The sequence below is a fragment of the Condylura cristata genome, unplaced genomic scaffold (genome assembly GCF_000260355.1).
Source record: "Condylura cristata isolate star-nosed mole 26May11 unplaced genomic scaffold, ConCri1.0 scaffold00001, whole genome shotgun sequence".
Taxonomy (NCBI): Eukaryota; Metazoa; Chordata; class Mammalia; order Eulipotyphla; family Talpidae; genus Condylura; species Condylura cristata.
This window is the reverse complement of record NW_004567102.1, coordinates 7,493,423-7,508,196: the sequence shown is the minus strand read 5'-3', so window position 1 is coordinate 7,508,196 and position 14,774 is coordinate 7,493,423. Positions and strand designations below refer to the sequence as shown.

At 47.3% G+C, this 14,774-nt stretch overlaps 1 protein-coding gene across 2 annotated transcripts in view; it reads left to right on the top strand.

The window, feature by feature from the left end:
- Nucleotides 1-14,774, top strand: part of LRFN2 (leucine rich repeat and fibronectin type III domain containing 2) — a 189,651-nt gene that overhangs the window by 149,234 nt on the left and 25,643 nt on the right. For both annotated transcript variants that reach the window (XM_012722278.1, XM_012722273.1), the window contains exon 2: nucleotides 1,169-2,596. In XM_012722278.1, coding sequence (XP_012577732.1) covers nucleotides 1,197-2,596 — 1,400 coding nt within the window. In that variant the 5' untranslated portion in view covers nucleotides 1,169-1,196. The remainder of the gene's footprint in view (nucleotides 1-1,168; nucleotides 2,597-14,774) is intronic.

The following is a 14,774-nucleotide window of genomic DNA, read 5'->3' as shown; positions in this document are numbered from 1 at the left end:
TGAGAGCTCCTGGGCTGAGTGGTTCTGTACAGCCAGTGTGCCTGATTTGTCCAACTCAATGGAGGGGTTAGCACTACATAAACAGAGCTATTGCGAGGACAACACAGAATAGTGAGAAAACCGTAGGATGGGGAGACTCCAAGACCTGAGCCAAAGTCTGTTCCTTCCTTTCCTAGATATTCATTCATGCAAAAACTACTATGTTCCAGGCAGAACTTTGGGCTCTGCATATAGAAGGGTGAGTAACAAGTCCCTACTCTTGGGTCTCTTTTGTTGATGCAGAAACACACAGTAAATAAGACAAGTAGATGACACAGCAAGTTTGAGAGTGATCAGTTTCAAGGAGACACACTCAGATTGGGGAAGAGGGAGTTGCTCCATCTGTTGGGACCTTGGTGAGCAGGTGACTTTCGAATAAAGATCTGAGGGAGGAAATGAAGCCAAACATACCCAAAGCCCTAATGACTTGGTATCTTGAAGTTCCAGGCAGAAGACCCAGCAATTACTGAGTGCTCAGCAGCCCGTGCCTTGGCTCTCTAGTCCACTCATTTCTCCACTTTCCTAAACTCTCATAGACTCAACTATAGGTGGATTCTCCACAGTGAAGATTTTATCCAAAGCCAGTTTCTTGGTAATCCTGGTGTCTCTTGGGACCAGCTCTCTCTTTGTCTCCCCACTTCTTAAGAAATGCTGGTCCCATTTAATTTCATGCTGAGTTTAAAGTAATTAAGTAAAACGACTTGAAAACAAAGCTACAATGCACTTTTTAAATGCAGTGATTGTGAGATGAGCCACTGGAAAGGAATTACCCACCCATCCAACAAAGATTTCTTGAGCACCTACTATGTCCCAGACACTGAACTTGATGGTTGGGATACACAATTAACAAAATGAGTGAACATACCTGCCCTCGTGGGGCTGACATCCCAGTGGGGAAGAGAGGAAATATTCCACATATATAGTCACTACGTAAATTGATGTGTTATGAGAACTAAGAACTAAAAGGTGGAATTGTATTGGAGGGCTTGGGAGAAGAGACTTCACCTTGCAGGACAGTGGCCGTTCTTTGCTGCTCCCCAAGGCAGGTGGTTAGTGTGAGGGAGGGGGCTCTGGGTGAGTGGGCTAGGAAGTCACCTCCTGACCCTGACCTTGTGTCCCTCCCTTCCAGGCACCTCGGCGGCCTGAGTGACCAGACCATGGAGACCCTGCTTGGTGGTCTGCTGGCGTTTGGCATGGCGTTTGCCGTGGTTGACGCCTGCCCCAAGTACTGTGTCTGCCAGAATCTGTCTGAGTCACTGGGAACCCTGTGCCCCTCCAAGGGGCTGCTCTTCGTGCCCCCGGACATCGACAGGAGGACAGTGGAGCTGCGCCTGGGTGGCAACTTCATCATCCACATCGGTCGCCAGGACTTCGCCAACATGACAGGGCTGGTGGACCTGACCCTGTCCAGAAACACCATCAGCCACATCCAGCCCTTCTCCTTTCTGGACCTTGAGAGCCTGCGTTCCCTGCACCTGGACAGTAACCGGCTGCCCAGCCTCGGGGAGGACACCCTGAGGGGCCTGGTCAACCTGCAGCACCTCATTGTGAACAACAACCAGCTGGGCGGCATCGCCGATGAGGCCTTCGAGGACTTCCTGCTGACGCTGGAGGACCTGGACCTGTCCTACAATAACCTCCATGGCCTGCCCTGGGGCTCCGTTAGGCGTATGGTCAACCTCCACCAGCTGAGCCTGGACCACAACCTGCTGGATCACATTGCCGAGGGCACCTTCGCCGACCTGCAGAAGCTGGCCCGCCTTGACCTCACCTCCAACCGGCTCCAGAAGCTGCCCCCAGACCCCATCTTTGCCCGCTCCCAGGCCTCTGCTCTGACCGCCACACCCTTCGCTCCACCCCTGTCCTTCAGTTTTGGGGGGAACCCACTGCACTGTAATTGCGAGCTTCTCTGGCTGCGGAGGCTTGAGCGGGACGATGACCTGGAGACCTGTGGGTCCCCCGGGGGCCTCAAGGGGCGCTACTTCTGGCACGTGCGCGAGGAGGAGTTTATGTGTGAGCCGCCGCTCATCACTCAGCACACACACAAGCTGCTGGTTCTGGAGGGCCAGGCGGCCACGCTCAAGTGCAAGGCCATCGGGGACCCGAGTCCCCTCATCCACTGGGTGGCCCCTGATGACCGCCTGGTGGGGAACTCCTCACGGACCGCAGTGTATGACAATGGCACCCTGGACATCCTCATCACCACATCTCAGGACAGCGGGGCCTTCACCTGCATCGCTGCCAACGCCGCCGGGGAGGCCACAGCCACCGTGGAGGTCTCCATCGTGCAGCTGCCACACCTCAGCAACAGCACCAGCCGCACGGCGCCCCCCAAGTCCCGCCTCTCAGACATCACTGGCTCCAGCAAGACCAGTCGAGGAGGTGGAGGGAGTGGGGCTGGGGAGCCTCCCAAAAGCACCCCAGAAAGGGCCGTGCTAGTGTCGGATGTGACCACCACCTCGGCCCTGGTCAAGTGGTCGGTCAGCAAGTCAGCGCCGCGAGTGAAGATGTACCAGCTGCAGTACAACTGCTCCGACGATGAGGTACTGATTTACAGGTGAGCTGGGGCTGCGCACAGGCAGGGAAGAGTCTGGCTGGGGTGGGAGGAGGTGATGGGAGGGCTTTGAGCGGTACGTCTGGGGAGGTGCCTGTGAAGGTAAGAGAAATAAAACAGCAACCACAAGTTCACAAAAAAGCAACTCCCATGGACGGAACCCTCACATATACAGACTCCGAGCCTCCAGGGGCCAGGCTGAAATAGGGGGGCCTGTGGCTTTGAGCCCCCAACTTCCTGTTTTGAGCCCCAGTGGCGGACACATCAGAACAAAGAACAGAACTCTTGGTCAGATGCTTTTGCTCCTCCAGGGAGGACTGAATCTGCCTCTACCTGATTGATTTTGCAATGTGGCTCAGCGGTCAAGGTCAGGAAGATTGAACTCCGTTCATGGTCCTGCCCCTGTCTAGCTGGCCTGCCTCAGATTTCCTGCACAGCCAAATGGGCACAATCCATTCTGGACACTTGGCTATAATTGAACTCAACAAAGAGGCTGAGTAAAGAAAAAGGGTAATGGTAGGTTCACACAATTGGACAGTCAGGAACCAGTCTCAGCCTCAGCTAGGTCAAAGGCCTCCCCACCATGGTACATCCTCAGAATTTCTTACCCTATCTATAGTTCCATTTTCTTCTGGGTTGCCCTCCCCCCTATGCAGCATCTTTTCCTCAGAGCGCACCTAGAGGAAGAAGGGCGTTTGTTCCCAAATGTTCCTAGGGAAGTCTTAGGTGAGGTCTGACTAGCCAGGGTGGTCACGTGAGCCTTCAATACTAAGGTTGGGGTCATTTTGCCCACCTGTACTGACCTCTTGGGGTCTGAATCTCCTCATCTGGAATAGGTAACATGATGTAGACTTTGTAAATTTACTGTGATGATCAAAGGATCCTTTCCCAGGCCAAGTAGAAAGGGAGGTTTAAGACTAAAAATCTTCAGTAGGATTGCATTTGCCATTCCAAGGGAGGGAAAGCCAAGACCGTGTGCCCTGAGATGAGATCCCTTCTAGCCAGCCTCAAAAAAGCTCAAAGCTTGTTTGGTTAAACAGGGGGGTCACAGCCTAGAATCTTCTTGTTCCTCAAGGAATGCATGGTTTCTTCTGAACTCCTTTGCATTTTATACATTTTAAATGATTTTTCTGAGAGGGGATTCAAAAGACTTCACCAGACAGTGAAAGGTCCATGGTGCATGAGAGGTCAAGGCTCTGATTCATCCCCAAGTTTCTTTCTAGCTCTAGCCTGAGCTAATGAATCTGACTGGGAAGGTGTGGGGGAGAAGAACTCATGAAAAAGGTATTTTTTCACCAAGTGAAGTATATGAGCTTGGGGCTGGTTCACATGAAAGCTGGTGGAGGCAGGGAAATCCTCTTACTTGGGCAGCAGCTTGACTAATCTGGTGGTCATTTCATTTTTTAGGATGTAAAGAGAGACACATTAGAATTTAACATACACGGGGTCCTCCCTGGTGGCACAATGGTTAAAGCACAGCACTATGTAGTGATCCACAGCCACTGTACCACAAGTTTGAACCCTGGCCAGGGAGGTGACCCACATGGCACAGCAGACCTCTCCTGACCCACCCGCTGCTCCCCTCAGCAGTGTTCTTCAGTCAATCTACCTGTTCTGCTCCCCACTCTGTCTCTGGCGAATCCTCTCACCCCCTGCACCTCTAACCCCTTGTATACTTCAATAAATAAATCTTTTCAAAAAAGATGGATACACAGATGGATACACACAGACAGTGAGCTATGTAATTAAACCTAAATATATTGAGTATTATCATTATGAAATTAATAAATAGTCTTTGGAAAAAACTCAGAAAATAGAGAAAATGATAAAGGGGAGAATAAAACATGCCTATAACGTCACCACCCAAAGTTAACCGGAAGCATTTGGTCTCTCAGTTTTCTTTCAGTTCAAAACAATATTTATAATCATGCTACCATGTTATTTGTGCTTCTGCTTTGTTTCTTAATTCCTTCCACTCAACATGCTAGCTCTCTTAGTTTCCAGGAATGGAACTGTGCTTTCATTCGGCTGCGGTATAGTTTATTTAACCCATCTTCTGCTGTGGGGTGTGTACGTGGGTTTCCATTTTTCATACCAGAAGTCATGCAGGAATGGATTTCTTTGGATTAAAGGTACTGTGTGACTTCAGTCATCTCTTTAGCATATTTGCTGAGGAGTTTTGAGTTAAGGGTTTAATGAGTCAATTATCATGTTCACACTTTGCATATATTTATCTACCCTCTGGCTAGGGGCAGGAGACGAAAGCACCCATGTTGACCACACCTTGTCCACTTAGGGAATAGGTGATGAGTTTCACCTTTGCCAATTTTATAGGTGAAAAATCAAACTTGTTTTCATTTGCATTTCTCTGATAATGTGTGAGGTTGACCTTTAGAAAAATAAATCTACTTCTTCTTGTGAATTTATGAGATGGTTTTGACTTTGATTTAAAAAGTGTAAAGGTGAAAAGCTACTACCTCTGAGGCTCGCGAAGGCCCAGGGTGAAGGGAAATATAGTTTGTGAGAGAGTGAGTACTGGCACCATGGAGAAAGAGTGAGGAGGTTGCCAAAGAGGCAAACTCCTTGGGGTGGGGGTCAGGAGGCCAGGAAGGCTTGGGGCTACATTTCTGATCATCCAAGGTGAGAATTACATGATGATTGACAGCTCGGAGCTAGCAGGCTTCTGAACATAAATAAAATGGAGGAACCGAAAACCTTAGAATTAAAATCATGCAGATAACAGTCCTCTTAGGACTGTCAGGAGAGTAAGAGGCTCAGCATGGAAAGTGTTCCAGACTGTCTGGCACAAGGAAGGTGTTCAAGGAATACAAAGTACTCTGGGTGGCACTCATAGTATTAAGAGCGATGATGAGAATAAGACTGTCATCTAGGAAGGGTAAATACACAAGGCAAATTTCCAAAATTCTAAGTTAAAAATCTGTAGCCAGATTCACACTGTTTAGCAGTCTCCTATGTGTTTGACACTTGCTTCATGAGCAGTATCTCATTTAATTATCCTGGTCATATCTAGAGAGGGCTGTACAGCTCTCCCAAGGTCACAAAACCAGGAAGAGGGAGGACTTGAACCCTGGCCTTCTGCCCTCCACGCCTAGACTCCATATCTCATGTCTTATCAGTTCATTTGACTGAGGAGAAACAGGAAACTCAGAGAAAAAAACTGAGTGATTAGAAAATGAATGGTCTGGGCTGTTCCTGGTGGCACAGTGGGTTAAAGCAGAGTACTGCAAGCAAAGCCTTAGTTAGCCTCTTCAGTGAGAATTTGATCCCCGCCCCGGAGGTGACCTACATGGCATGGCTGACCTCTCCGGACCCGCCTGCTGCTCCTCTCAGCAGTGTATTTCATCAGTGGGCCTGTTTACCACTCTGTCTCTGGTGAATCTTCTCACCCCCCTGCTCCTCTGGCCTGTACCCCAGTTCTGTATGCATAAATATAATAAACATCTTTTAAAAAAAGAAAATGAATGGTCCCTGAGAAAGCAAAGACATCATCAGACTGCAGTGGCTCTCAGGTGTAACAACTTTACAGGGAAGGTACAAAAGAAGGGGAGAAAGACCTGTGTCTGAAGACGAATATTAAAAAGGAACACCATACAGAGAGAGCGCTAATGGCAGCCAAAAAAGGCTTTTAAATCCACGTTCATAGCAAGAAGAAAAAAACAACAAAAGTCTGCTGGTGGGAAAGAGGTTGTAATGAGTGCAGACCAGAGCCAGCAGGCCAAGCCTGGAAGTTTCCCGTTTGCCTCCACTTTCCCCAGCAAGAATAACAGCAGTGACAAACTTATAAACCTGCACAGAGAGCTTACCTACGCAGGGTGTTATTCTCAGGGCCGTATGTGTGCTGATTCATTTAGTGTCCTCAAAAGGCCGGGAAGTAAGAATTCCTCTTGGCGTATGAAAAACTTGCCCATAGTGTACAATGAGATAAGGAACAGCAGTGACAGAATTTGAACGCAGGCAAATCTGGAAAGTACCAGATCAATAGTGTAGTAAAGGAAGCAAAGCCCAACTGCTGAGAAGGGATGCCATAGTCTTCCTAGGACAGTGAGTCCTGGGGCCCAGGCTGGGAAGGTCATGTCCCACAATGCCCAAGGCTGTGAACGTGATCACGACACAGCATGCATAGAAAGAGAAGTGCCTAGGATGCGAAGGAGAAGTTTCCAGTTTGCCTCCATGTAAAAGATGCTTCTATTTAAAGAATAAACCCACTAAAACAGGCCGCTGGGCATGGGCATCCAAATTCTAGGAAGGTTTTCTCAATTGCTGGTTGAAAGGAAAATCATACGGATTGCTACAACCCAACATAGGTTCACAGAAGGCGGGCAGGGGGTGGGGAACAAATCCTTCCAGTTATTGAGCTGTCTTTTGGAGACACTGGGAACTAGGCATGTGACCTCCTTGTCATTCACAAGGCAACGCTCCTTGGTGACACCCCTCCTGGCATAATTGGGCTTTGCTTCCCTCGGCCCACCTCTGCAGGGAAGTGAGCAAGAAGCTTGGGGCGATAGGACACTTGCAGAGCATCTAGGAGTTTCCTTGGGTGTGAGTCTCTCCATAAACAGACACACCACAACTGTGTGTTACTTTTGGGAAAATCTCACTGCATTGGGTACAGAGTGGAGAAATAAGAACTGGCAAGGTGGCTATCCTCTCTACCAACTAACAAAGTGATGCTAATGTGGAAGAAAGTCTCTGTCTTGTGACTCAACATTTGTCTCCATTTCTGTGCTGCTTGATATGTTTACTTATTTAGTTGGATAACAGCATGAATATGTATACCTTCTGATCTTCTGGTTCAAGGATTCAATTCCATGAGATGAGTGTGAGGGAAATCTGGCTTACTCGAATTTTCTGTGACATAGACTTAGAAAGTTAATTGAACTCAAGGACACTAGTGTAGTGATGGAAGTGTAAAAGTGTCTTACAGTTCTGGGTTTTATTAATAGCGGTATAGTATTCAAATCATGGGAGGTTAAAATTCTAGTGACTCATTGAAAGTGAACAGAGCAGAATCATAATATGTTTAATCAAGAGATTAAACTTAAAGAACTGATGTGGAAGAGAGACAAAGACACACATCACACACATGAAAGGAGGCATCAGCCCACTGCAAGTGTCCAATGCCAACAGGTTTAGATACCTCTTTAACTGTGCCCCAAACACATTTGGTTTTACTTGTATGTTTCTTTTCTTCTTCTTTTTTAAAAGATTTATTTATGCATATAAGAGCTGGGGAATGGACCAGAGGTACAGCAGGGTGAGAGGATTCACCAGAGACAGAGTGGGGAGCAGAACAGGCAGATCCACTGAAATACACTGCTGAGGGGAGCAGTGGGCAAGACAGGAGAGGTCTGCTGTGCCATGTGGGTCAGCTTCCTGGCTGGGGATCGAACTCATGCTGTATTAACTGCAGAGAGCTTCACAGTGCTATGCTTTAACCTGTTGCACCACGAGGGAAGGCCCTGGCTTGTATCTATCTTTCTCTCTAGTGTGTTATTCTTGCATCCTCATCTCTCTACCCCAGCTCCTATGTAAGTCCTGTCTTACCACAGCTATTGAGTCAACATTTGGTCAACCAATCAAAATAGAAATGAGCAATAGAGCCACCAGTAGCAGAGTAACTAAGAGTTGCCACAAGCAGCGTGCTGCCCATCAGAGAGGGGTTGGAGCAGAATCTGAGTGATGTTGTGCCAGGGATGCCAGTGGGCAGCCTGACTACAGGCGGGGGTGCTACCTTTGACCTAAATGACCCCTGCCTTGCTAGTCTATGATGCTATATAAGACATTTATTATCCTATGACCAAGACAATATCATTATTGCTTGCTAAATCCTCCTGCTTACAATAATTGGGGTCACTCTGGCATCTCGCCTCCCAGGCATACAGTGGCCTATCGATTAGGGCTTGAGCCTGGGGTCACAGACGAAGACTTTGGTCCAAACAGATCTGCACACGAGTCCTTGACGTGTCACCATTGACCCATGCCAAAGGCTCACAGAAGTCCCAGGGGAGAAAATACCAGTTCTGTGAGTAGTGTGAAAATACCAGGTATGTTCTCCGTAGCACAAAGCAGGAGCAGCAGCATGGATCATTCCAAGTCATGGATAAATCAGGATTTGAATTTGGCTATGAAATAGTATCTTGTTCTTTTACAGATAACTATTTCCTTAATGATTTACTGGTTCTTGCTTGCTTCTGGAGGTATTTATTCTCCTTGAGGACACAAAAGTAAGCTCTGAAGGCAGGTCTGGGACACGCTGGACTCAGATAACACACAAATGGGCCCTGTTCCCAGGGGGTGACTGTCTCATCTCTCAGCCCCAGGGCCTGCCCTTTCATGATGTGCCTAATATTTGTGAGGACAGTGTTGGGTTAGTGGCTTTCAGCAAAGGGAAAGAAGAAGCGTAGTGAGAGGGACATCAAAAAGAAGGGGTTCTCCCCATCCCCTGGAAGAAGCAAGAGCTTGTCCCAGCTTGCTTTCATTCCTGGACCTGGGTGGTCCCTAAGAAAAGGGGAAGCTCCAGTTCCCTGCCCCACCCAGAAGTAGGGTGGAGCTGAGGAGAGAAAAAGAGAGAGGAGAAGGAATCTGGAGAGGAAGAAGGAAGGGGGATGGAGAGCCAGAAGGAGACCTGAGGAAGCCACATGGAGCAGGGAGCATGTGATGAAAAAACCTTGCTTGTTTCTTGGCCCTGTGCTGGTTGAAAGCGATGTGGGTGAGAGACCCATGGGGAGGTGACTATGGCAGTGTTTATTTTGATTTTGATTTTGCTCTTTTCTTCCCAGACCTGTCTGGTCACTTCTGACCCTTTTCTATGGGTCCCGGCCAGAAGGTGCTTTAGGCTTATTGTGGGCTTTCGGGCCTTGCTTTGGACCAATCCCTTTTGGGTTGACTTTTGCCCATGAGGGCTCGGGTAACTTCAGGTGTTTTATTTAGAAATTATATTCTTTGCCTTCTGCATTTTATACTCACTCTATTAAAGTTCCTTTTCATTAAAGTCTTATATGTTTTGTCTTGATGTGGCGGATGGCAGAGCCTATTTAGAGCAGGCAGGTTTGGGGGTTCGGTGGTGCCCCTCTCTCCCTGCTCTGTCACAGTATGACATGGAAAGTTAAGTGCCCTGCATGTCATTATCAGCCCAAGTGACATTCACAAACACTTGTCTCCAAGAATCATCAAGAACATCTGTTGCCAGGAGTGATGTTGGAACGGTCCCCAGGAGGGCCAGCGGAACAGCGAGCATGCTTCTACAGCACAGAGTGGAGTGAGGCAGAATGCAGCCTCTTCTCTATGTTGCCTGTTATGCAGCCACCATCTCTGCAAAGGAGAAGCAAGGGATGAGGTGGAGAACCCCTGAAGGTGGGGAGTTAGCCGTCATTTTATGCCCCACCCTGCTCTAGCTGTAGGCTCCCCTTTCCAAGCCATATTTTCCCATGATTGTCAGACACACGCACTTTCTAGAAAGGCTGGACCTGCCTGCTGGTTTTTGCAGTTTTGGGGTTGGGCATCTTTATCTATTGCTGTCATCCATCTGGAGAAAGGATAAAGGGGCAGATTCTACCAATTCCCAGCCCATCAGGATCTTACCAACCAGCACTTGAGTGGAGATCTCCTTCCCCATGAAAATACAATCATTTCTACCATGGTCAGAGTGACATTTACTAATGAACCTGGGGTCTTATGGTTCTGGAGAAAAACTGACAGGACAGGTCTCCCTAAAGAGAAGGGTGTGTCAGGTGCAAGACCCGTCACCTATTCAGGGGGAAGATTCTACATAGCCCACCAGCTCATGAAGAGTTGAACTGAGCCCCCACAGGCATGGGAGGAAAAATGAAAAGGAGAGAGTTGGGGTAGATAGAGGAGGGCATGAAGCTCCTCGCAGCAGTTCACTGATTGGACCAAACTCAAAATCAGCCTGCCTTGACTTTTATTTTTTAATTAAATCTATTTGATGAATACTTTATTCCTCCTTTATTTTACTTTTTTTCCCTAGTATCTCTAAGGTACCACACCCCCCCCCCCAACAATGCCTTGGATTTTATATTTGTTTCTAAGTTCCTTTTATGCTGCTTGACTACTGAACTCTAACAACCACAAGTTGTGTTGATCAGGACAAAGATTATGCCCATTTTACAGATGGTAAAACTAAGCCTTAGACTCATTGGGTAGACTTCACAAGATTCTATAACGCAAACACTAGAAATGTGGTCTCCCACACTCAGTGCCAGGGACCATGCTCTCTAACACCCCAAGAAGTTTTCTTAAGACTGGAGACTTGGCCCACGGGACACCAACTGTGACTTCTCTTTTTGGTAAGGATGGGTAACCTGGCCCTCAACCCCAGAATCTGCTGGGATTTTCTTTTTCATGTTTAGTTTCTTCTGTGACCTCCCTAAGGTCTATCAATGTCAGTGTAAAAGGGGAACAGTGAAAACCTCAGTTACCACAAAAAAATCCACCTGGGATCAACTAACAGCACATATGGGCACAGTAAGGATTTCTGCCCCCTGACCTCACCACGTGAGCCACTGTGAAATGACAGGTTGCTAGAGGCATCACAGAGAAAAGGGAGATTGGAGTCAGAAGCCCAGAGTAGCAGTTAGCATGAATAGAAAACTCAACCTAACATTGTTACAGGGCAAAGGTGAGGGGCACCCTGGGACCCCCAAATCTAAATGTGTTCTGCCATCTGCCAGCTGACACAGAAACTCAAGCATACTCTTAGAGCATAAGACCTGAAAAAGAAAATAACTTTGATACAATTACTGTGCAATAAAGAGAAGAGAAAGAATATAGTTACCAAGTAAAGTGCCCGAAGTTACCCATGGCCTCATGGGTAAAAGCCCAGTCAAACCAGGGTGTTCCAAAGCAGGAACACTGAGGCCTGAAAACCTTTGACAAGCGTAAGACATCTTCTGGGAACCATAGGGAAAGGATAGGGACCAGTCAAGTCTGGGATGAAAGGAGCAAAATGAAAATACTGTTAAGGGGAAAGATGTCCTAAAGGAACTCTGCAGAGTTTTATGAACTCCACCCCCTACTCCAGCTTTCTGGACCGTATCCCATACTCCAGTGATTGGAAACTACAACTCCCAGCAGTACCAGGGAGAGAACTGTGAGGGCCCAAGGGCGGAGCTAGCAGGAATTCTGGGACATTTGGGGGATAAATAGGGCGCGGTTGCATCTCTCGCTCTCTCACTGGGGAAATAGCTCTCCTGACCACGTGACTCTATGTGTTCAGTCAGCCTAGCCGTAAAGTATTTCAGATACTTAATATCCTGCTCTCTTTCCCTGGGTTGTTTCCTACTCCTTTCCCCTTTTGTAAATAAACCTGTTATTGACCCTTTTGTGTGTACCTGCAGTATTACCGAATTGTGAGCACGCGGGTGAGGCCCCACAGACAGGCGGCCCAGGCCACTCTGGGCTACCCTGTAACAATACAGTCAAGATAAAGGCTGCCATTGCCAACCTCCCCATCAGTCTCTCACATGAAAGACACCTCTTTTAAATATCTCCTTTCATGTCCCACTACCCCTGGTACAAGTTCAAAGGGGAGAAGCAAGCTCAGCTTCTTCACATGTCTGTCTACTCCACGTGCCTCCTCCAGGTCTCTTTGCTCTCTCTCCCTCCTTCCAGCAACCTGACTTCTCTAGCTCCTCCTCTCTGGCCAGCTCCACCAGAGAGCAGAGAAACTGGAATCTTCCTTTTCCCTGGGGACATCCTGTGACAACATGGCTTAAATCCTTAAGGTTTATGTATTTATTGTATATATATACATACACACACACACACACACTATATATATATATATATATATATATATACACACACACACATATGCATATATATGTTTATTTATTGGTATGAAGGTATATTACACACATACCTTTACACACATACATATAAAGAAAGGCCAGTGGAGAGGATTCAGGTCTGATTCTCTGTGTAGCATCGTGACCAGCAGTCCAGATTCTTCTGTCTTTCTGCTCTGCCATCCTCAGCACACAGTTTCTTTCTTTAAGGTCACCTCATGCTACAGAATGGATGCTGGAGCTGCGATCACATCTCCATTCTACATAGCAGGAAAGATGAAGAGCAGATGGGCGAGAGAGCAAAGGTGGTGGTGGGGGTGAGGAGCGTTCTCAGAGGCCCCAGCCAATAATAAACTTACATCTCATAGGTCATGCTGGGAAATGTACTGTGTTTTCTTTTATGATTATTTGTTTGTTAGCTGGGCATAATGCATTCCCAACATATGAACAGAAGATAAGGAGGCAGGTGACACTTCCAGTTTTGTACCCCCACTCCACCATTGACGACTCCTAGGGTCATGGGCAAGTCATGTCAGGCTCTCAGCCTCCATTTTCTCATCTGTAAAATGGACAAAGAGATCCCTGTCTGCATATGTCATAGGACTGTGGCGTGGATTAATTGATATCACATACATGAAAGTGCATCACGTGTGATAGCTGCCTAGCCAAGTAGGAAGCATCAGGCACATACACACCACATAACTACGTAGTGTTTTTAGAAGCCTGCCTACTTTCCCTTCTTGGCTCCCTCTTCTTTTCCTTGTTCTCCAGACTGCCTCTTATGGGTCCATTCTTCACAACTTATTCTTGGAGAATTGTAAGCCTGGAAAATGATCTGATAGGATTTTTAAGAGATCAAGGCAGAAAGTGTAACCTGTTTATGAAATTTTTGTATTTCGATTGGGAGCTCTGAAAGACCCAAAGGAATGAATTTCTAATGGTGGAATTTACAACCCAGTGCAGTTTGCATTTAGAAGAAGCTTCTTTTCAGGGATGCCTTCCATAAGTATCTCAAATCGTATCTGGGCCTTCTCATCCTGCCCTTCTTGCTCTGCACAAGAAGATGACACCATTCAGACTCAAAAACCTTCAGGGCATCTGTTCAGAGGTGACTAATTTCTCCACTTGTCATTTCCTCTTCATTCTCAAAAAAGCTCTGACTAGAGATGTCCCCAAAGATAGAAATAATTAGCAGGAGTAAAGGGATTATAGTGTGCATTCGGTCTGTCTCTCTTCTAAATTATGACATTTTTGCCCCTCTAGTTAGGGAGAACCAGAGAAGCAGTCCTTTGTTAATTTTATGTGTGTTCGGTGAGTTTGGAAGTAGGGTGAGGGTATTGTTTATTTTATACCAGTAAAGCACTCAAGAAGGTTTACAGAGGGAGGGGTTAGGCTGGGAGGAATGTCTGGGACTTGGGGGTCAGAGCTAGGGTGGCTGCAAGCAGGGTGACTCCAAACCTTCTCTGACAGCTGGGTTTTCTGAAGCTTGTTCACAGCACTCATCTGCTTCCAATCTCAATGCAGCCCTGGGTAACCTGGAGCACAGTTTTCCACCACCCCATTGTGCCCAATCCTAGCGTGGGGAGTTGGAGCGTTCCTGCCAGAGATCTTGAGTCCACTTAGGTTGCCCCCAGATCATAGTGATTTAGAAGTGCCACACCCTTGTCCCCATGAGTCATGTATATTCATTGCATGCATGTGACTGTACCCACTGAAATCAGGGGCATGGCCAGAATTGGTGGGCAGAATTGCTTAGAATTCCATGGTTGGGGATTTGGTGTCTGAACTCTTGGTGAGGAGAGCTGGGTGCCAGGAGAACTGGTGCAAACCTGGGATTACCAAGCACTAGGCATTCCACTTCTCTGAGATTTTGCTTTGCCTGTAACATTGAAATAAAAGATCCCTTCAAATGGGTTATCCCCAAAGAGATAATATATATGAGATATTCAGGCAACAAGAACGCATGTGGACTGTGGTTGCTGGAGCCGTCTTTTTTTTTTTTTTTTTTTGTAAGATTTTTTCATTTATGCATACAAGATTTGAGGTACAGGCCAGAGATGCAGTGTGGGTAAGCAATGAGAGGATTCAGCAGAGACGGAGTGGGGAGCAAACCAGGCAGAGCTACGGAAATGCGCTGCTGAGGGGAGCAGCAGGCAGGACAGTAGAGGTGTGCTGGGCCATGTGGGTCACCTCCCTGGGTGGGGATCGAACACATGTTGTAGTGGCTGAGGACAGCTTCATAGAACCCTGATGGAGTCATCTTTCTAACCTCGTGGCAGAATGGAGCTTGAAGGATTGATACAAGGAGGATGGACATGGGGGTTCCCAGGCATTAGCTCTTGTTATTTTCCCTC